The 23,751-nt window shown below is 41.1% G+C and overlaps 1 protein-coding gene and 1 non-coding gene across 2 annotated transcripts in view; one reads left to right on the top strand and one right to left on the bottom strand.

Moving 5' to 3' along the window:
• Positions 1-5,678: 5,678 nt before the first annotated feature.
• Positions 5,679-23,751, top strand: part of TRMT2B (tRNA methyltransferase 2 homolog B) — a gene marked incomplete at its 5' end in the record, with an annotated part of 42,743 nt that continues 24,670 nt past the window's right edge. Inside the window, 6 exon segments of the mRNA XM_035712311.2 lie at positions 5,679-5,944; positions 6,664-6,718; positions 9,200-9,333; positions 10,134-10,209; positions 10,211-10,239; positions 12,219-12,285. Coding sequence (XP_035568204.2) covers positions 5,679-5,944; positions 6,664-6,718; positions 9,200-9,333; positions 10,134-10,209; positions 10,211-10,239; positions 12,219-12,285 — 627 coding nt within the window.
• On the bottom strand, positions 21,193-21,296 carry LOC112649593 (U6 spliceosomal RNA). The gene has a single exon (XR_003129654.1). It is a non-coding gene; the product is annotated as a U6 spliceosomal RNA (small nuclear RNA).

Genomic DNA, 23,751 nt, shown 5'->3' with positions numbered 1-23,751 from the left:
TGCGCAGAGCTTTACAAACATCATCTCTACTTAATCTTCTGCTGAGTACTTTTTATTAATTATACTTTATTTGACTCTTAAAGCTGCTCTATGAGGTGGGTGCTATTGCTATCTCCATTTTATGAATGAAAAAAAAGGAAAGTCATGGGGAATGATTAACTTGCCAGAGGCCACTTAACTAATAAGTGGTGGAGCCAGGGGACCACCCAGGTCTGCCTGACTCTAGGGTCTACTCACCTATGATCTCGAACCTTCATTTGTCTCTCCTGTCTGCCACTTACTGCTGCCTTATTTCCCTTCTTTCTTTGGCCTTGGACTTACTGGATATATCTCAGTGCTTTACCTAAAGGCATCTTCCTTGGTCTCTAAGTTCCACGTTCTCCTGGGTCACCAGCATCTCTTCTTTTTCTCTAAGTAGCACCTTTTTCTCAGGTGAAGTCATTTGACCTTTTACTCTTTCCTGAAAGCTCTTTTTTTTTCTAAATCTTACACCTTGTACCTAGACACTTGACCAAATCTCTAACCCTGACTTCTCTTATGACTCGTAGTACTGCTTCTTTACTTACTTGTTAGACATTTCCATTTAGATATTTTCCTTACCATTGCAAACACAGGCCTCATACATGAATTTGCTTTTTTAAAAAAGATTTATTTATTTGAGAGAGAGAGCGAGAGTACCTGTGAGCAGGAGAGGGGCAGAGAGACAGAATCTTCAAGCAGTCCCTCTGCTGAGCATGGAGCCCAACGCAGGACCTGACCCCATAACCCATGAGATCATGACCTGAGCCAAAACCAAGAGTCAGGTGCCTGACTGAGCAAGCAACCCAGGTATCCCTGAACTTGCTTTTATTCTCTATTTTTTAAATTAAATGCTTGATTTAGAGTTGATTTAGAATTAGATTAATTCTATTAATCTAATTAAATTCTTGATTTGAATTCTTTACATGTTCAAATTATTTAACATATATTATTAGTTTCAGGGGTAGAATTTAGTGTTCATCATTACCTATCATACCCAGTGCTTAATGCCAATCACCTAATTATCCCTTTTCCCCACCCACCTACCCTCCAGCCACCCTCTATTTATTTCCTAGAGTTAAGAGTCTCTAATGATTGGCCTTGCTCTCTATTTTTTTTTTTTTTGCTCTCTATTTTCATCTTATTTTTCCTCACCTTTCCCTATGTACTCTGTTTTTTTTTTCTTTAAGATTCATTTATTTACTCAGGAGAGACAGAAAGAGGCAGAGACACAGGCAGAGGGAGAAGCAGGCTCCCTGCAGGGAGCCTGATGCGGGATTGGGTCCCAGGATACCTGAATCATTCCCTGAGCCAAACGCAGACTGGGTGATGGGCACTGAGGGGAACACTTGACTGGGTGATGAACACTGGGTATTATGCTATATGTTGGCAAATCGAACTCCAATAAAAAAATATATGAAAAAAAGGCAGGCCCTCAACCGCTGAGCCACTCAGGCATCTCTGTTTTGTTTCTTAAATTCCACATATGAGTGAAATCATACGGTATTTGTCTTTCTTTGACTTATTTCGCTTAGCAGAATACCCTCTAGTTCCATCCACATCGTTGCAAATGTCAGGATTTCATTCTTTTTGATGGCTAAGTGATATTCTTTTTTAAAAGATTTATTTATTTATTCATGAGAGAGACAGGCAGAGGGAGAGGCAGGCTCCTTGAGGGAAGCCAGATGTGGGACTTGATCCCAGGACTCTGGGACCACGCCTTGAGCCAAAGTCAGATGCTCAACCACTAAGCCATCCAGGAGTCCCCAAATTGCATTTCCACCAACAGTGGAAGAGGGTTCCCCTTTTTCCACATCCTCGCCAACATCTGTTGTTTTCTGACTTGTTAATTTTAGCCATTGTGACCCATGTGAGGTGGTATCTTGTGGCTTTGGTTTGTATTTCCCTCATCAAATGATGTGGATCATTTTTTCACATGTCTGTGGCCATTTGGATGTCTTTTTTGGAGAAATGTCCATGTCTTCTGCCCATGCTTGACTAGATTTTTTGGGTGTTTTGGAGGTGTTTGAGTTTGATAAGTTCTTTGTAGGTTTTGGATACTAGCCCTTTATCTGGTAACACATTTGCAAATATCTTCCTATTCCATAAGTTGTCTTTTAGTTTTGTTGGCTGTTTCCTTTGCTGTACAAAAGCTTTTTATCTTGATGTAGTCCCAATAGTTCATTTTGCTTTTGTTTCTCTTGCCTTTGGAGACTTGTCTAGCAAGAAGTCACTGTGCTGAGGTCAAGGGGGTTGCTGCCTGTGTTCTCCTCTAGAATGTTTTTTTAAAGATTTTATTTATTTATTTGATGCAGAGAGGGAGCACAAAGGGCAGCCAGAGCAGGAGCAACAGGCTCCCTGCGGGGAGCCCAATGCTTGGGGGCCCAATCCCAGGATCCTGGGATCATGACCCAAGCCAAAGGCAGACTGAGCCACCCAGATGCCCCTCTTATAGGATTCTGATGGATTCCTGTCTCACATTTAGGTCTTTTTTTAAGATTTTATTTTTTTATTCATGAGAGAAACACAGAGAGAGGCAGAGACATAGGCAGAGGGATAAGTAGGCTTTTCGCAGGGAGCCAGATGCAGGACTCATCCTAGGACCCTGGGATCACTCCCTGACCCAAAGGCAGAGGCTCAACCACAGAGCCACCCAGGTGGCCCCCACATTTAGGTCTTTAATCCATTTTGAGTCTATTTGTGTGTATGGTATAAGAAGGTGGTCCAGTTTTCCCAATATCACTTGAAGAAAATGTCTTTTTTGTTTTATATATTTTATTTTATTTATTTATTTTTTTAATTTTATTTATTTATGATAGGCACACAGTGAGAGAGAGAGAGAGGCAGAGACACAGGCAGAGAGAGAAGCAGGCTCCATGCACCGGGAGCCTGACGTGGGATTCGATCCCGGATCTCCAGGATCGCGCCCTGGGCCAAAGGCAGGCGCTAAACCGCTGCGCCACCCAGGGATCCCTATATATTTTATTTTTAAAATTTATTCATTTGAGAGAGAGAGTGCACGCTAGAGCATGAGCAAGTCAGAAGGTCAGAAGGAGAGGGAGAAGCAGACTCCCCATTGAGTAGGGAACAGGGAACGCTATGTGGGGCTCAATGCCAGGACTCCAGGATCACAACCTGAGCCAAAGATGGATGCTTAGCTAAGCCACCCAGGTGCCCCAAGACTCTTTTTTTTAAATTGAATATTCTTTCCTGCTTTGTCAGAGATTAGTTGACCCTAGAGTTGAGTTGAGGGTCCATTTCTGGATTCTCTATTCTGTTCCATTGACCTAGGTGTCTGTTTGTCTGGTTTTTTTTTTATTTTAATTTTAATTTTAATTTTTTAATTTTTTATTTTATTTATTTTTTATTTATTTATTTTTTTATGTGTCTGTTTTTGTGCTAGTACCACACTGTCTTGATGATCACAGCTTTGTAATCTAGCTTGAAGTCTGGAATTGTGATGCCTCTAGCTTTGGTTTTCTTTTTCTTTTTCTTTAAGATTATTTATTTATTTATTTATTTATTTATTTATAGAGACAGAGAGAGAGAGAGAGAGAGAGAGGGAGAGGGAGAGAGAGAGAGAGAGGGAGGCAGAGACATAGGCAGAGGGAGAAGCAGGCTCCATGCTGGGAGCCCGACCTGGGACTCCATCCCAGGTCTCTAGGATCACATCCCCAGCTGCAGGCAGCGCTAAACCGCTGCGCCACGGGGGCTGCCCTGGTTTTCTTTTTCAACATTCCTTTGCCTGTTCAGGGTCTTTTCTGTTTCTATACAAATTTTAGGATTGTTTTTTCCAACTCTGAAAAGTGCTGATGGTATTATTGCATTGCATGTGCAGATTGCTTTAGGTAGCATAGACATTTTAACAATATTTATTCTTTCAATCCATAAGCATGGAGTGTTTTTCCATTGCTTTGTGTCTTCCTCAATTTCTTTCATGAGTGGTCTATAGTTTTCTGAGTACAAATCTTTTGCCTCTTTGGTTAGGTTTATTCCTAGGTATCTTGTGGTTTTGGTGCAATTGTAAGTGGGATCGATTACTTGATTTCTCTTTCTTCTGTCTCTTTGTTAGTATATAGAAATGCAACTGACTTCTGTGCATTGACCATTGATTTTATACCTTGCAAATTTGCTGGATTCCTGTATTGGTTCTTGCAATTTTTTTGTAGATTTTTTTGGGTTTTCTTCATAAAGTATCATGTTGTCTGTGAAGAGTGAGATTTTGACTTCTTTGCTGATTTGGATGCCTTTTATTTCTTTTTGTTGTCTGATTGCTGAGGGTAAGACTTCCAGTACTTTGTTGAATAACAGTGGACATCCCTGTCGTTGAAGCTTTTCATTATCTTACCTGTTCCTTTTTAAAAATATTTTATTATTTATTTATTTATTTGAGAGAGGAGAGAGAGCCAGAGAACATGAGCAGAGGATAGGGGGCAGAGGGAGAAACAGACTCCCCACTGAGCAAGGAGCCCAGTGCAGGGCCCAATCCCTTGACCCAAGGATCATGACCCAAGCTAAAGGCAGACACTCAACACACTGAGTCACCCAGGCGCCCCAACCTCCCTATTTCATCTTTATTTCACTATGTAAAGCCACCATCAACCCATTGTTGCCTTCATAATAAAGTCCATATTTTAATCAGACATTAAAGTTTTTCCAGATCTCACTTTGATGTAAATTTTCAACCTCATTTACACTGTTCCCTAAAATGAACTACTATTTTAGCCAGACTGACTTAGCCATTGCCCAGATGTTTATCTGATTCACCTCCCTGCCATCCTTTAAGACCTGGTGCAAGGCTTACCTGCTCTGGGAAGCTTTTCCTGAGCATTAGTCAGGACCTAAGCATATTGTGTTATTTATTACCATCTTTTCCTGCATCTGCACTTGATCTTCTTTATTAGATTTTTTAAAGGTTTTATTTATTTATTCATGAGAGACACACAGAGAGAGAAAGGCAGAGACACAGGCAGAGGGAGAAGCAGGCTCCATGCAGGGAGCCCGATGTGGGACTTGACCCCGGAAGTCCGGGATCATGCCCTGAGCCAAAGGCAGACGCTCAACTGCTGAACCACCCAGGTGTCCCCTTCTCAATTCGATTGTAACCTTTGTAACCCTTTCACTATGTTGTGTGGCACGGTGTCTTGCACATCATTAGCACTTTCTAAGTGTTAGTTGACGACTGATTGGTTTTTGAGTGGGAGGCTAGGATATAGAGAGGGACTAGCCATAGAAGTGTATCCAGGGAGTCAAACACATCTCTGGAGGACAAGAGTCTATTTCCCTCATCTTTTTATTTTGGGAACCTAAGCCAGTACTTGACATGCAGTACCATTCAGCAGGCCTGCTTTTACCAAGGGTTGACTCTGTGACAGGCACTGTGCTACATGCTGAGCTTCCATAAGGGTTTTTTCTTTAAAGATTTTACTTATTTCTTCATGAGAGACACAGAGAGAGAAGCAGAGACATAGGTAGAGGGAGAAGTAGGCTCCCACGGAACTCGATCCCAGGACCCTAGAATCACGACCTGAGCCAAAAGCAGACGCTCAACCACTGAGCTACTCAGTTGTCCCTCCATAAGGGTTTGTAATTGAATGAAGGGGTTTGTGAGTTGTGCTTCTGTTTCTCAACTTCTGTTTGTTCACCTTTCATGCAGGTGAATTTCAGTGTTTCTGTGGTTGGCAGGTATTATGAAAAGAGTCCTAATGCATAGCCCGAGGTGTTTCTTCTCCAGGGTGGGTCTTCTCTCCAAACCAAGATTACTCCCCTGGTGTGCCACAAAACCTCCAGGTTGGTCACAGCTCTTTAAGAGCTCAGCATGTAAGGGAAACTTCACTTACGTGATAGCCAAGAAGTGTCAAAGAGGGCAAAAAAGTTAGAAGAAATCAAACCATGTTGGACCACCTAATGGTTCCTGGCAGGAAAGGTAAGGCCCAGGCTGATATCCTTTCTCATTAGCAAGTTTGAATCCCTGGGCTTACTAAAATTCTGTATTCCTGATGTAACATGGCATTGCAAGGATTCAAGGGGGTACCTAAGGTAGGATACCAAGGGCAAATTTGAAGACATCTGAAGAATGTTGGTGGAAATGCTTTGTGATGGCAGAAAATACTCTCTTTGTCTTTAAGTGTGTTTTTTCACAGAAATGAGGTATTAAAGTAGGACCTTGTCTCTATAAAGGTCCAGGGCAGGTATGCTGAAAACCAGGAATCCAGAGACATCAGATGGCTTACAAATGAATAGTCCCCTTGCAGCCATGCAAACACAAATATACCTCATTTTATACAACGAATGTATTTTCTAAATCAAATTATATTTTAAAAGCATTAGGGAGGTGAGCTATTTAAAGGAAGCCAACAGTGAAGCCTTTTGTAATATGATTAATTACCTCCTGATAAATCTGGATTTTTTCTTATATTAAGTTTGCCCATCTGTTCTGCTTTGTTAAGTAGACAGCGCCAAAATGGGCTCTTCTCCCAGACTGTATCTCCCCAGGGGCATTAGAGTTAGGTTTCTGAATAAGTAAAATGCCAGAGAAAATGGTGGCAGGAAGTACTTATGCATAGTAGGTGCCCAGTATACACACACACACACACACACACACACACACACACACAAAATGAAGTGCCTGAATTTTTTTTTAAGGCTGGCCTATGTTGTGACACCACTCTGGAGACTGAGCTGTGAGGAACAGATCAAGGTTGGTACCCAGCTTAAGTTTTCTTTTTTTTTAAGATTTTATTTATTTGGGACAGAGAGAGAGAGAGCACACAAGCAATGGGGAGGAGCAGAGGGAGAGGGAGAAGCAGATTCCCTCCCTGAGACCAGAGAGCCTGATGAGGGGCTCGATTCCAGGACCCTGAGATCATGACCTGAGCTGAAGGCCGACACTTAACCCACTGAGCCACCCAGGTACTCTCCCAGCTTGAGTTTTCACTCCTTACTTCCATCAGGATGAATAGTGCCAGACATATAGGAAGCTTGACTGGACAGCTCTACCCAGATGCTGTAACTTAAAAATTAAGTGTGTGCTTAAAATCAACATGCTAAGGAATCTGAAAAGTTTTTTTTTTCAAATGTATTTATTTTTTATATTAACATATACTGTACTATTAATTTCAGAGGTAGAATTTAGTGATTCATCAGTTGCATACAACACTTAGTGCTCATTATTTCAAGTGCCATCCTTAATGCCCATCACCCAGTTACCCCGTCCCTTCACCCACCTCCCCTCCAGCAACCTTCGGTTTGTATCCTAGAGTTGAGTCTCTTGTGGTTCGCCTCCCTGTCTGTTTTCATCTTATTTTTCCTTCCCTTCTCCTATGTTCATCTGTTTTGTTTCTTAAATTCCACATGAGTGAAATCATATGATATTTGTCTTTCTCTGGCTGACTTATTTCCCTTAGCATAATACTCTCTAGTTCCATCCACATCGTTGCAAGTGGCAAGATTTCATTCTTTTTGGTGGCTGAGTAATATGAATCCAAAATTTTAACTTTGCACCTGTTATGTCTTCCAAACTCTGGAGCCATATATCAAAATGCCTGTTTCCTTTCTCCCTTGCCTTTTTGTTATTCCTATAGCTCTGTATGTATGAGTGCTTTATATAGCTGCACTTTCCAGCCTGGTAGCCACTAGCTACAAGTGACTATTTGATTTTAAATACAGTCAATTCTGCTGTAATGCTTGTTTTATTTTTTTATTTTTTATTTTTTTAAAGATTTTATTTATTTATTCATGATAGTCACAGAGAGAGAGAGAGGCAGAGACACAGGCAGAGGGAGAAGCAGGCTCCATGCACCGGGAGCCCGATGTGGGATTCGATCCCGGGTCTCCAGGATCGCGCCCTGGGCCAAAGGCAGGCGCCAAACCACTGCGCCACCCAGGGATCCCTAATGCTTGTTTTAAAAGCACACATTTATTCCAAGGAATTGATAGATCAGGGAACAATTTGAACATAATGCAAATATCACGTTGACTTAGAAGTGATTTCGTCGGCGAGAAATACCAGATGAAAGAAGCAAACTGCACCCAGCAGAACTGAGCTGCATAAGCATACATAAAATGAACACGCACACACCCCTCAAACATCTACGGGTTCCCACAGTTCACTGAGCATGTTATGAGCCACACTCATCCACATCTGCTGCTAGGTCTTTCTGTGTGACACATAACCCTTCTTTCACCACTTCATGGTAACTTACAAGTGGACAGCCACTTCCTTTTTTTTTTTTTTTAATTTTTATTTATTTATGATAGGCACACAGAGAGAGAGAGGAGAGAGGCAGAGACATAGGCAGAGGGAGAAGCAGGCTCCACGCACCGGGAGCCTGATGTGGGATTCGATCCCGGGTCTCCAGGATCGCGCCCTGGGCCAAAGGCAGGCGCTAAACCGCTGCGCCACCCAGGGATCCCTGGATAGCCACTTCCATAAGCAAACTTAAGGTCTTTGTCAGGGCAAAGAGTCATTCTTCCTGTAGTATGTATCTATAAATTCCTTAACCATTTAACATGTAAAACTATATTACCTGTTATGTTAGGTTCCTTTCTCTTTTATGTGCATTACTGATAAAGTTTTGGAATGTGTGCCTAACCCCTTTTTTCTCATGAGCCCTGTGATTTCTTTTTTTTTTTAATTTTAATTCCAGTATAGTTAAACAACAGTATTAAATTAGTTTCCAGCATACAGTATAGTGATTCAGCAATTCTGTGTATTAGTACTCTATTAATGTTCAATGATTTCTTTTGTGTGATTTTGCATAGCATAAAAATGCTTCTGTCCTCTTATAGCAGAGATGACTGTATAAGTTAACTAAAATTAAATGAGACTAAAAATTCAGTTCCTCGTCACATGAGCCTCATTTAAAGTGCTCATTAGCCACATGTGGCTAGTGGTTACCATAGTATATAGAACATAATACCAACATAAAACATTTCCATTATCCCAGCACTGACCTATAGCTTGAGTGTTCAAACTGAAAGATCAGATAAAATGAAGAGCTTACACAAGAGCTCACTCTTGACCTTTCTCCCAATACCTTCTTAGGTCTACTGCTGGCACATCATTATGGATTTCTTGTCTGCTAAGACCAAAACCCAGGAATCTGTGGGACAGCCTTTTCTTTTCCTCTTTGTTTTCCTTTCTTTGAGGTGATACTGCATAAGTCCTTTTCTTTTGCAGGTGAAATTTGAAGCTCAGAAGAAAATTTTATAGAGACTAGAGTCTTACTTCCAAAAGCTCAATGGAGTCAATGTGACAACATCTGTACCCAGAGCTGAGGGGCTCTGTTGTCTTTTCCATCCTATTATATCCTCTGTAAGCTCTCACTTCCCTTTCTTTATCTACTAAGTCCCCTTAATAACTAATAATATCAGCCAGTACCTACTGGGCACTTTCTGGGGACCAGGCCCTGTGCTAAGTGATTAACATGTGTCATTGTCTAGTTTACTGTTTATAGTCACCCTGAGGGGTCAGCATTATCATTTTACAGCTGAAGATGTTGGGATTCAGAGAAATTAAGTGATTTGCCCAAGGACACACATCTAGAAAGTGCCAGAGCTGAGGTTCACACTCAGGTCTAATTTGATGTAAAGCTCACTTTCTCAACCACTACAGTGTTAACCTCTAGAAAGATTTCAGACTTTGGAAACCTAATGAGGCCTCAGAGAGGTAGAACTTAATTTATGGCAGAGTTGGCAAACTATGGCCCTTAGGCCGTAACTGTCTTCCAGCCCTGCTTTATTTTGTAAAGTTTTATTTGAACACAGCTGAGCTCACTTGTTTATGGACTGTCCGTGGCTGCTTTTACACTACATGGCAGAATTAAGTAGTTGTGACAAGGACCATATGACTTGCAAAACTTACAATAACTTGTTATCTGGCCCTTTCCTAGTAAAGTTTGCTAACCCCTGCTTCATGGCAAGATTGAAACTCCTTTTCACTATGGAGTGTCTGTGAAGTGTCTTGACCTCAGCTATGGACTCTCACATAGGCAATAACCTTCAAGCAAGCACATTTACTTGTCCTCATCTAGAGGACCTTCTTACATTCCTTTTATTGATGTTCTCTTTGGTTTCATTTGTCCTGTTGTGCTTCTCCTGCCCTGCCTTCTGCAACCTGTCATCAATGGCTACCAAAATAAGTCCACCTTCTCTGTGAACTGAGGTCCAGATGGCAATACAAAGACCATGGGGGTACTACTTGGGAACTTGGAGAATTCAGTTGAAGGCCATGACTAGTAGAAATAACAAACCAAGGGCTGAGAGGAGAGGGAAGGTGCAGGAACGGTGTTAGTGGGGGTGGAGAAGAATGGAAAATACGGCTGCCTTAAAGGAGAAGGATGAAGTGTTTGATGCGGAACGTGATCACAGAGTTGATTTTGGATGCTTTTGGGCAGGTAGTCATTGTCACATATTACTAGGAATCACAACCTTCACACTTTTTTCTAAAAGCCATATGTGGGGACACCTGGGTGGCTCAGCAGTTGAGCATCTGCTTTGGCTCAGGGTGTGATCCTGGGATCCAGGATTGAGTCCTGCCTCCGGCTCCCTGTGAAGGGTCTGCTTCTCCCTCTGCCTATGTCTCTGTCTCTGTGTGTCTCTCATGAATAAATAAATACACCTTAAAAAAATAAAAGTCATATATGCTTGAACTCCAGTTGACACTTAGTAAATGTTAATGTTGTTGCCACTGTCCACTTACCATTGTCATTATCATTTTATGCACCTTTCCATACTGGGAACAGTCTCCTCTTTATTAGAGAATTGCCTTTTTTATTGTTGTTTTAGATTTTATTTATTCATTTGAGAGAGAGAAAGAGAGAGCGATAGCATGTGTGGGGAGGAGGGGCAGAGGGAGAGGGAAAAGCAGACTCCCCAGTGAGCAAGGAGCCTGATGCAGGGCTCGATCCCAGGACCGTGAGATTATGACCTGAGCTGAAGGCAGATGTTTAACCCACTGAGTCACCCAGGCAACCCGAGAGTCATTCCTTCCTTCCTTCCTTCCTTCCTTCCTTCCTTCCTTCCTTCCTTCCTTCCTTCCTTCCTTCCTTCCTCCTTCCCTCCCTCCCTTCCCTTCCCTTCCCTTCCCTTCCCTTCCCTTCCCTTCCCTTCCCTTCCCTTCCCTTCCCTTCCCTTCCCTTCCTTTCCTTCTTTCTTTTTCTTTTTCTTTCTTTCTTTCTTTCTTTCTTTCTTTCTTTCTTTCTTTCTTTCTTCTTTCTTTCTTTCTTTCTTTCTTTCTTTCTTTCTTTCTCTTTCTTTCTTTCTTTCTTCTTTCTTTCTTTCTTTCTTTCTTTCTTTCTTTCTCTTTCTCTCTCTTTCTTTTCTTTTCTTTTCTTTTCTTTTCTTTTCTTTCTTTTGTTTTCTTCCTTCCTTTCTTTTTTTAAAGAAGATTTTATTTATTTGTTTATGAGAGACACATAGAGAGACAGAGACATAGGGAGAGGGAGAAGGAGGCTCCCTGTGGGGAGCCTGATGTGGGACTCGATCCCAGGACCCTGGGATCACGACCTGAGCCAAAGGCAGACCCTCAACCACCAAGCTACCCAGGTGCCCCACCTTTTATATTTCATATCTCCAGATCTCTGAAAACTAGAGCTTTCTGTGATAAATATGTCTTAAAGTAATTGGTAGAGGAGGTGAGTGGTGGTCAGGGAAATCACAATGGTATGTTTCTGAGACTTAATCCCAGTACCCATTCCCAGATTCCATTCCTGAAGTTTCCATTTGCTGCTTTTCAATAAATCCACTTGAAACACCATCATTTTATATTAGTCACACTGTTTAATACCCATATGCCTTAAACTACAGTTCATTAGGGCAGGCACTTGGCTCTTCCTCGCCTGCCTGTGTGCTGAATTAAATGAGTCTATGACGCCAGTGTTCTATTATTCAGTAACAAAAACAAAACCAGTTACATTTTATTTCCCTCTTAAAATATGAACAGAAAGCAGACCTTGTCATATTGTGCATTTGTGGCATGAGAGAAAATATTGCAGACTTGTTCTATTAGGAATAAGTTTTGTAATGGCTAGGACAGGAAACAGGTTTTTGAGAAGTGGCCTTGAGCTTGAATTAGGTATTCCTTTGTATCTGCATATGCCTCTGAAAGGAGGGAGTTTGAATTGCCAGACATTATTTTCTAAATAATCTTTCATCAAGAAAACCATAGAAATCAAATCCTTTCTCTTTTCTTTAGACAGAAACATCGTTTGTGTACCCTCTAACCATCTGAAGAACATCCCTGAAAAACACAATCAAGTGGCCTAGGTAATGAAGAACAAAGGCTGGTTGAAGATGACCCTAGGCATTGCAGTCTAACCATAGTGTCTTTGACATTTTTTTGTTTTGTTTTGTTTTTTTTTGTTTTCCTGACGTTTTAATAATAGAGCAGCTTCTAGTGCTACAGGGGAGGAGGAGCTCTGTTCTGAAAGCATACCTTGTAACATGGAGAGAACATTGCCAATGTTTTATTTTAGGGAGGGTGGAAGGCAGGAGAGAGAACCTCATCCATTATCACTCATGTCAGACATCCAAGGAATTTAATAAGAAGGAAGTATTAGGAAAAAGAGGTACTGATGAGGGCAGCGTAACAAATGGCCAAGTGTCTGAAATATTTGGAAGGCTAGTGTTTTCTGCAGAACAGAACTGAGGGATATCATGAGAGATGTAAGTGGTATGGCATCTACATCATGAGGTTGGCCTCTAAGACATTTCTATTTCCTTCTTTTTCGTGCACCTACTATTTATTGAGTGCCTACTATGTGTTGGGCACTGTGCTAGGTGCTGAGGATCCAATGATGACACAAACAGGCATGGTACCTGCCCTTGTGGAACTTAAAAAAACAAGTCAAAAGCCTTGCTCATGAGGACTGAACAGGACTCCCAGCTGACACTCTTGTTCCCTGTTGGTCCTTACCAGCACCCACCCTCCTAAGGATTTAAGTTCCTGACACTTGGGCCATGCCTTCTAATAGAATACATCTTGACCTCCAAGATTTCCCTGCTAGGATGCATCTTCCTTTGTAGAATTGTTCTCCAGAAATCTTCCTTCATCAGCTTCTTCTCCCATTCTCTCAAGTGGTTTTTCTAAACTTTTACCTCTCAATTCCTTACCCCATCACTTCTACCCTTTCCCTAATTGTACCTAATTCTTCCCCAGAAAATTAAGGCCATCACATGAGAACTCCTTTAGCTTCTTCTCTTAACGTCTGCCATTTTCACTGAAATCTTATCCCTTCTTTCCTCCTATCTCAGTGAAAGAGGTGATTGGTCCTTCCCCTGTTTAAGGCTATCCTTCCTCCTTGAAACACCATCTTGGACTCCTCTCCTCCCTTCTTTAAATTCTTGCTCCTTCATTGCATACCCTCTTTCTTCTGTTTCTGTACCTCCTTGTCTATGACTTCTATTGGCTTTTTTTTTTAGTTCATAAACATATTAAATGTCTCCCATCTTTTAAAAAAATGTCATGATTCTTCTGTCCTTAACATTTCATAGAAATTGATCTTGTCACAGTCATCAGTGACCACTACTGTGCCAAGTCCAATGGAAACTTTCCCTAACTTCCTCAACTTTTCTCTGCCTTTGACACCACTTCTTTTTCTTTTTTTTTTTTTACCACTTATTTTTCTTATTTCCTTCCTTGAAACGCTATCTTTGATTTCCATGATTCCTTTCTCTGATGGTTTTCCTCCTATCTTGCTGGCCACTTCTTAATCTTTCCCATGGGATCTTTTTCTTTCCTCCTTTGCTACTATAAGTATTGGTATCTCCCAGGACTCTGTCCTTGGCCTTCTTCTTTCAAATATATTTTCTTCTTTTCAAATATATTCATGGGAAATTGTACCCAAGTATAGTTGATGACTGGAATGACCACCTGCAAATTGATAACTCCTAAATTTATATTTGTATTCTGGCTCCCTCTTGAGCTTTAGGAGTTGCATTTCTAAAAGGTTACAAAACTTACTTAGCTGGCCTGCAGAGCTCTTCAAATCAGCATTGCTGATCAAGGTTTCTCAGCTTCTGCACTATTGACATTTTGAGTTGGATCATTTTTTGTGTTGTTGTGTGGAGCTGTTAGGTGCATTATAGGACTTTAGCAGTATCTTGTGGGCCTCTGCCTACAAGATACCATTAGTTGTTACAACCAAAATTGTCTCCAGATGTCTCATGGGGGGCACCGTTACCTCCAGATGAGAAACACTGCCTTAAACTATCATCTTCTCTTTCAGAATATGCTTCTTTTTTCTCACCTTAGTAAATGGTAGCACCATGTGCTACAAACATGTCATCCTACACTCCTGTGTCTTAATCCCCACCTTCCCCCTCAGCCACATCTGATCAGTCTCCAAGTCCTGTCAATTTTCCTTTCTAAAAATACCTTGAGTCCACCCTCTTCTATTTCTACCATTATACCACCACCACCACCACTCTATTCTAAGCTACCATCTTCTCTTGCCTAAACTTATATAGCAGCCTCCAAACTGGTCTCACTAGTTCCAGCCCCTACCTTGGCTTACTCTATACACTGCAGCCTGAGGCGTCCTTAAGATGCAAATAAAATCATACTGCAATCTTGCTTAAAATTCTTCCATAGTTATCCAATAGCTTTTAGAGTAAAGCTTAAATTTGTTACCTTTGCACTGGTGGATCTTCATAAGAAGTTCCTTGGCCTCTTCTGCCACATCCTCATGTGGTTTCCTCTTTCCATTCACATGGAACTAAAGTTATCCTGATGAGCTATCTCCCTTTTGCCTGAGACTGTCCTTTCTCCACAGTGCCCTCAGTCTTCTCTGGGCTTCTGCTTATTTTCAAAGATTCATTTCAAGCAGTAGATCCTATAGAAAACCATATCTTACTTCTCAGTCTGATCAGGGATTTCTCCTTTCTGTACTCTTATATCCCCCATTGCTTATTGTTACTCCCCTTGTTATACCATATTGTATTGTGCATCAATGCTTCCCGAACTAGACTGTGGAGTTAGCAGCTGTGTATTATTTAATTTTGTAGCCCAGCACTTGGCATGGATTCATACACATAGTGAGTGCTCACCAAATGTTTGAATGAATACCTCTTTTTTTAAAGATTTTATTTCTTTATTCATGGGAGACACAGAGAGAGAGAGAGAGAGAGGCAGAGACATAGGCAAAGGGAGAAGCAGGCTCCTTATAGGGAACCTGATGCAGGACTCGATCCCTGGACCCCAGGATCACGCCCTGAGCCAAAGGCAGACACTCAACCGCTGAACCACCCAGGTGTCCCAGAATGAACACCTCTTTGCAATATTAACTCAACTTTCTAGCCCTTCCAGCTTCCATTGGGCAAATTGTTTGCCCTACACATCTATTCAGAGGAATTCCTTTTCCCTGCAAAATCTGTATTGGGACCTATGGTCCAAGCCAGTAGGTACTCAAATACAGGCTAGATGCCCACTGGAATAAAAATAATACCATATGGACAGCCCTTGGTTGTTCTCACTTTTTATTTTTATTTATTTGTATTTTTATTTTTTTAAAGACTTATTTATTTATTCAGAGAGATATATAGAGAGAGGCAAAGATACAGGCAGAGGGAGAAGCAGGCTCCATGCAGGGAGCCTGATGTGGGACTCGATCCCCCGTCTCCAGGATCACACCCCAGGCTGCAGGTGGCGCTAAACTGCTGCGCCACTGGGGCTGCCCTTTATTTTTATTTTACCTTCATCTCTCTTACCCTGTTCCTGGTAGTGACATTCTACTCCATTAAGATGATGAGAGAACCCAGTGTGCCCCGATTTGAGATTTAAATGTTGGCTCTTGAGTCAAAATAAGAATTTTATGGGAGTTGACAGTCAGAGCACCAAGACCTACGAACCAGTCTATAAATAAAATACTGTCAAAGAAATACAAGGACATAGTTTTAAAAGTCAGCTAGTACTAATAGGTTAGTAAGGAAAAATGGCACTCCTCTGCCCTACCCTTCCTTACTCTTTTTTTTTCCTTGCTCTTTTTTTTTTTAAAGATTTTATTTATTTATTCATTAGAGAGAGAGAGAGAGAGGCAAAGACACAGGCGGAGGGAGAAGCAGGCTCCCCGCAGGGAGCCCAATGTGGGACTTGATCCGAGGACCCCGGGATCACGCCCTGAGTCGAAGGCAGACACTCCCTGAGCCACCCAGGCACCCCACCCTTCCTTGCTCTTGAGTCTTACTCCCCAGAAACCACAGCAATTATTTTAGCTATTTCTTCTGGTTTTCTGTATTTCTAAATAGTACATGGTTCTGATGGATTTTACTTTATCAAAATGACATATTATTTGTTGGCTTCCAGTTACAGCATCTAAGAATTTCTCTCCCTTACTTTGTCTCTCTTCCCAAACTACTCTTCTTTTTCTATTTTTATAGCACAGTTCTTGGTTAATATTTAGTGGTTATGTTGCTGTGACCACGTAGATATCCACTCCTGAGTCAAGAACATGTACTAAGATTTTATTTGCCCTTATTGTACAAATTTTTGTTTCATTTTATATTGTGAAGAATTGCAAACATAAAGGTGTACTTGAGAATGGTATAATGAATCCCATATACCATTCTCCAGCTTCAAAATTGGACAGTATGTGTCCAATCTTATTTTACCTATACTCTCACCCATCCCACATTCCACCAACCCATTTGGATTAGTTTGAGGCAAATTCCAGACATTATATCACATAAAATGTGAACTCAGCGTGAGTTCTAAAAGAAAGAACTTAATTTTTTAAAACATAACTTCATATCTTCATTAAATCCAGAAATAAACATTTATCCCATAATATCATCAAATATCCAGTAAATGTTCAGGTTTGACACTGGTGTATCACATAAGTGATTTGAGTTTTTTTAAAAAAATTTTTAAAGGATTTTATTTATTTATTCATGAGACACACACACACACACACACACACACACACACACACACACAGAGGCAGAGACACAGTCAGAGGGAGAAGCAGGCTCCATGCAGGGAGTCTGACGTGGGACTCGATCCCAAGGTCTCCAGGATCAGGCCCTGGGTCGAAGGTGGCGCTAAACCACTGAGCCACCGGGGCTGCCCCAAGTGATTTGAGTTTTATAGTTGGTTTGTTCAAATCAGTATTCAGACAAGGTCTGAATTTGATAACCTGTCTTTTCATTCTCTTCTAATTTATGAGTACCCTTCCTTCTTAATTTTTTTGTTCTTGCCGTTTATTTTTTTAAGAAACTGATTGGTTTTCTGTGGAAACTCTTCTTCTGGATTTTGCTGATTATATTCTCATGATGGCATTTAATGTTATTCCTCTGTCCCCTGTATTCCCTATAAACTGGTAGATCTAGATGATTAGATTCAGATTTAACTTGAGGTGAGAATATTTTTAATGTGTATGTGTCTGATGGCCTCTCTTTCAGTGATGTTAAGATTGAACAGTAGATTCAGTGTCATCAGCCTGATCCACTTATTAAAAAATTTCCTGTTGGGTTTCTTTTTTTCTTTTTTTTCCTGTTGGGTTTTCACCTAATGGTTTTCACAGTCATTGGTGATCATTGCCTAGTCTATCATGTGTTCATTTATTAGTTGGAATTCTTCTAAAAATCTTCCTCCCTCCCTCCTTTATTCTTTCTTTCTTTTTTCTTTTCTCTTCTTTTCTTTCTTTATGAGAGACACACAGAGAGAGGGAGAGACATAGGCAGAGGGAGAAGCAGGCTCCCTGCAGGGAGCCCGATGTGGGACTCGATCCTGGAACTCTGGGATCACGCCCTGAGCGAAAGGCAGGCGACTAACTGCTGAGCCACTCAGGCATCCTTAAAAATAACTTCTTATCAGCTATTTGGTTACCCTGATGTACTGATACAATCAAGACAGGGTAAATACTTGGTTCACCTTCTTCAAAAGATGATCAGTTAACTTTGTTTCAGTATCATGAAATCATGGATTTTTAACATACTTGATATGTTTTAGTCCACCGAATTTACTATTATTTTGGTACTCAAATTGTTTTGTTTGTAGCCAGTTGGAACTGCTTTAAGTTGTTTCAGCCCTAGGATGGCCCTACTAGTTCTGTAATGATAAAATATTTCTAGCACATCTACATCTTTTCTGCCTGATACTGTGAATCATCCATTTTTTCAAAGAATACTTGTCTCTTTTAGTGGGAAATGGTATTTGGAGGCATAGTATGGGTGCTAGGGTGGTTACTTATACTGGGCTGGTAATATTTGAAGGCCTTTCTAGTGTACAGAGCCAGGGAATATTTTTTTAAAGAGAAAATATCAGTTCATAGTGATATATTTAGATCAAATTTGGAATGACAGAACTTTTACTGTAATCCATTGGTTTTTATATTTTTATCTTTTGTCTTACAATGAAAATTATAGTCTGGACATTAACGTAATTATTTATTATATCCTACTGTGTGTGTATGTGTGTATATGTGTGTGTGTGTGTGTGTAGTATATATATGTGTATATATATCTTTTATTCTATTTATATATTTATATTCTATTTATATCTTATTTATTCTAATTATTAACATAATTATTTATTCTATATATATTACTCTCTATATATAATTTCAGAACATGAATACTAATGTTATTACCAATAAATGATAACTGAAAAAAGAGCTGAAGATTTATATCTAGTTTGTCACATTACTGTGCGTCTTGACATACTACCTCTCTTTGTAGCTAAGCCACTAACTTGGGGTGCTTGGGTGGCTCAATTGGTTAAACATCTGACTGTTGATTTTGGCTCAGGTCATGATCTCAGGGCCCTGGGATCAAGCCGTGGTCCTTGGATCAAGCCCCGTGTTGGGCTCTGTGCTCAGTGCAGAGTCTACTTCAAATTCTCTCCCTCTCCCTCTCCCCTGCTCCTGTCCCCTCCTCCTGCTCACACACTCTCTTTCTGTCTCTAAATAAATAACATCTTTTCAAAAAAGACACTACCTTGATACACAGGTTCTTTTTTTTTTTTACTTTTTTCATTTTGCTTGCTTTCAAATGTTAGGAATTGAGGTTTTTTTTATTTTTATGAAATTTTCTTTTACAATTTTGTAAAATATTTACATGGTTCCAAAATCAAATCTACAAAATAAAGGTACCTTTAGAGAGGTCTAGCTATCATCTTTGGCCTTTCTATCCAGTTCCCTCCCTCCTTTCAAAAGTAACAAGTTTTGCTTTTGCTTATTAAAAAAAACTTTTCTTAGCTAAAAGGTAGCTTAATATGGACACTATTCTGCACCTGCTTTTAAAAAAGAATTTTTAAAAATATTTTTAAAAAATATTTATTTATTATTTATGATAGACATAGAGAGGCAGAGACACAGGAGGAGGGAGAAGCAGGCTCCATGCCAGGAGCCTGACGCGGGACTCGATCCCGGGACTCCAGGATCGTGCCCTGGGCCAAAGGCAGGCGCTAAACCACTGAGCCACCCAGGGATCCTCTAAAAATATTTTTTAAAGGATTTTTAAAGATCTTATTTATTTATTTCACAGAGAGAGGGAGTAAGCACAAGCAGGGGCAGCAACAGAGGGATCCTCAGAAAGGAGCAGGGAGCAGGGAACAGGGAGCCTGACCTGATCTGTGGGGCTTGATCCTAGGACCTTGGGATGGGATCATGAACTGAGACAAAGGCAGAAGGCAGGTATTTAACTGATTGAACCATCTAGGTGCCCCTGACAAGATTAATTGATTGATTGGTAATAATTAGTGGTCTGGATTTTTTATTTATTCATGAGAGACACAGAGAGAGAGGCAGAGACATAGGCAGAGGGAGAAGCAGGCTCCCCACAAAGAGCCTGATGTGGCACTTGATTCCGGATTCTGGGATCAGACACTCAACTGCTGAGCCACCCAGGCATCCCTTGAAGATTTTATTTTTAAGTACTCTCTATACCCAGTGTGGGGCTTGAACTCAAGCCTGAGGTCAAGAATCACGCACTGTATTGACTGAGCCAGTCAGGCACCCCTGTGCCTTTTTTTTTTTCACATAATATTGCACTTCATTTTTTTTTAATAGCTGCATAGTCCTATTCGGTGTGATGGATTTTTATAACTTTTTATTGGCATGAGTAATTACCTCATTTTTCCATTGGTTTAGGTTTCTATGAACCTATAACTCATTTTTTCCCAAGAACTCTTAGGAGCTCTGTTAAACATTCATCTGCATTCACTATATGCTCAACAACTCAAGTTCGGTTTTTTCCTGAAGACTCTTTTCTTGGAATCTTCCATCCTCAGCTCCCAAGGCCTTCTGCATGGCTATTAACCTGGGACTCCTTTTGCTGCTCTGCTGTCTTCTTTTTCTGGTTTACAACCCCAGTTGGGGATGCCTGGGTGGCTCACGCCTTCAACTCAGGGCGTGGTCCTGGGTTCCTGGGATCAGTCCCATATTGGGCTCCCAGTAGGGAGCCTGCTCCTCCCTCTGCCTATGTCTCTGCCTCTCTATCTCTGTGTCTCTCATAAATAAATAAAATAAATCTTAAAAAAAACCCATTTGACTGGAGTACCACCTCCATTAGCTTCTTTTTATTTTATTTTATTTATTTATTCATGAGAGACAGAGAGAGAGAGACACAGAGACACAGGCAGAGGGAGAAGCAGGCTCCATGCAAGGAGCCCGACGTGGGACCCGATCCCAGGACTCCAGGATCTTGATCTTGGACTTCCCAGCCTCCAGAACTATTAGATGTAAATTTCTGTTGTTTAGGGGTACCTGGGTGGCTCAGTCAGTTAGGCATCTACTTTCAGCTCAGGTCATGATCCCAGGGTCCTGGAATTGGGCACCACATTGGGCTCCCTATTCAGTGGGGAGTCTGCTTCTCCCTCTATTCTCTGCCCTTCCCCCCAACTTGTGTGCACTCTTTCTCCCAATGAATAGGCTAAAATTAAAAAAAAATTCTGTCGTTTACAAGCTACACAGTTTACCGTATTTTTGTTATAGGAGCCCAACCAGATTAAGACAATTGCCATGGGAAAAGTACAGCAGGATCAGGAGGATAAATTCTAGCGTTGGGAGAAGCATAGGTTGTGATTTTGTGTTGTTATTCTAGAACTTAAAAATATAAGTTTATTTACAGAAGTAGAGAGTTAATGTATGTGCTGCGGAAGTGAGCACTCAGAAGTAGGGAGCTAAATCATGATTCTACAAGTAACACATTTTGTTAGTGTTTGTCTTTTGAGATTATAAAAATATGGAATGCTTCGTGAATTTGTGTGTTCTTCCAGCAAAGGGGCCATGCTAATCTTGGTATCATTACAATTTTAGTATATGTGCTCCTGAAGCGAGCATGGGTTGTAGTTTTATTTTTATTTTATTTTATTTTATTTTATTTTATTTATTTTATTTTTTTAAAGATTTTATTTATTTATTCATAGAGACACAGCTAGAGAGAGAGAGGCAGAGACACAGGCAGAGGTAGAAGCAGGCACCTTGCAGAGAGCCTGATGTGGGACTCGATCCCCCATCTCCAGGATCACACCCTGGGCTGCAGGCGGCGCTAAACCGCTGCGCCACTGGGGCTGCCCAGGTTGTAGTTTTAAATGGGGTCAAGGTAGGCTTCATGAAGAAGACAGTATTTGAATGAAGCAGTGGCTCTCAACTGGGGAGCAGTTTTGCCCTGCAGGGGACATTTGGCAATATCTGGAAACATTTTTCGTTGTCATTACTAGGGGATGATTGGGTAGTGCTACTGGTGTCTAGTGGGTAGAGGCCAGGGATGCTGTTAAACATCCTGCGGTGCATGGGATAGCTCCCCATAACAAAGAATTAGTCCAAAATGTCAGTGGTGCTGAGGATGAGAAACCTTGCATTTAAAACTTATTGGCAGTGAGGGTATCGGCTCTGAAGAGGTCAGAGGGAGGAGCCTTCTAGGAAAAGAGAAAAGTCATGACAAAAGAGAAAACCCCTCCCAAGATGGGAGCATGACAGGCTGAAAGTAGGCTTAGAAGTATAGGAGGACATCAGGTAAGATGGGTGAGGGCAAGATTATGTAGTGCCTTGGAGGTCATTGTAGGCACTTTGTTTTATTCTGAGCCATTGGAGGTTTTGATGGGGAGCTGGAGGACGTGTCATGATATGATTTAGGTTTCACAGAGTCACTCTGGCTGTTGTGCTGTATATGGATTATTAGAGGAAAGGATAGAAGCAAGGAGAGACCAGTTAGGAGGCTGTAGAAGTAATCCAAATGAGAGATGACAGAGCAGTAATAGTAGCAGTGGAGATGGTTCTATGTTGAATTGCATAACAAGGAGGTCATTGGTGACTTTAACATGAACCATTTTGGTGGAGTGGTGGGGACCTGATTCTAGTGGGTGAATAGAGGAGAGGAGTGGGAGTCAATGAATATATATAGTTCTTTTGAGTTCTTCTGCAAAAAGGAACAGCAAAATATAACTGGCTGGTAGGGACAGTGGGGTCAGGAAGTTCCCTTTCTTTGTTAAAGGGGGGAGAATAAGAGCAGTCTTATATGTTGATAGGAGTGTTCCAGTATAGAGACAGGAAAATGATGGTGCAGGAGAAAGAAAGGAGAATTGGTGGAGTAATGAGCTAAATAAGCTTGTGCCTTTTTTATTCCTTAATTTCATTTCAGTAGGATTTTTTGAGAGAAAGAGAGAACGCATGTATGCAGGGAGAGGGAGGGGCTGTGGGAGAGGGGGAATCTTTTTTTTTCATTTGTTTTTTTTGAAGCTCGATTCGTCAACATATAGTATGATACCCAGGGCTCATCCCATCAAGTACCCCCCTCAGTGCCTGTCCCCCAGTTACCCCAGCCCCCTGCCCACCTCCCCTTCCGCAATTCTTTGTTCATTTCTCAGAGTTAGGAGTCTCTCATGGTTTGTCTTTCTAATTTTTCCCACTTAGTTCCTGTCCTATCCCTTATAATCCCTTTCACTGTTTCTTATATTCCACATATGGATGAAACCATATGATGATTTTCCTTCTCCAATTGACTTATGTCATTCAGCATAATACCCTCCAGTTCCATCAACCTCAATGCAAATGGTGGGTATTTGTTCTTTCTGACAACTGAGTAATATTCCATTGTGTATATAGACCACGTCTTCTTTCTCCATTCATCTGTCGAAGGACATTGTGGCTCCTTCCAAAATGTGACCATTGTGGACATTGCTGCTATGAACACTGGGGTGCAGGTGTCCCGGAGTTTCACTGCATCTGTATTTTGGGGGCAAATCTCCAGTAGTGCAATCTCTGGGTCATAAGGTAGCTCTATTTTTAACTTTTTGAGGAACCTCCACACTGTTTTCCAGAGTGGCTGTATCAGTTTGCATTCCCACCAACAGTGCAAGGGGTTCCCCCTTCTGCACATCATCTCCAACATTTGTTCTTTCCTATCTTGTTAATTTTCACCATTCTCACTAGTGTGAGGTGGTATATCTCATTGTGGTTTTGATTTGTATTTCCCTGATGGCAAGTGATGCGGAGCATTTTCTCATATGCTTGTTGGCCATTTCTTCGTTGGTGAAATTTCTGTTCATGTCTTTTGTCCATTTCATGATTGCATTGTTTGTTTCTTGGCTGTTGAGTTTAAATTTTTCTTTAAATTTATTTATGATAGTCACAGAGAGAGAGAGAGAGAGAGAGAGAGAGAGAGGCAGAGACACAGGCAGAAGGAGAAGCAGGCTCCATGCACCGGGAGCCCGACGTGGGATTTGATCCCAGGTCTCCAGGATCGCGCCCTGGGCCAAAGGCAGGCGCCAAACCGCTGCGCCACCCAGGGATCCCG

Source organism: Canis lupus, chromosome X (assembly GCF_003254725.2).
Source record: "Canis lupus dingo isolate Sandy chromosome X, ASM325472v2, whole genome shotgun sequence".
Lineage (NCBI taxonomy): Eukaryota > Metazoa > Chordata > Mammalia > Carnivora > Canidae > Canis > Canis lupus.
Note: the sequence above shows the minus strand (reverse complement) of the source record. Positions and strands in the feature narration are given on the sequence as shown.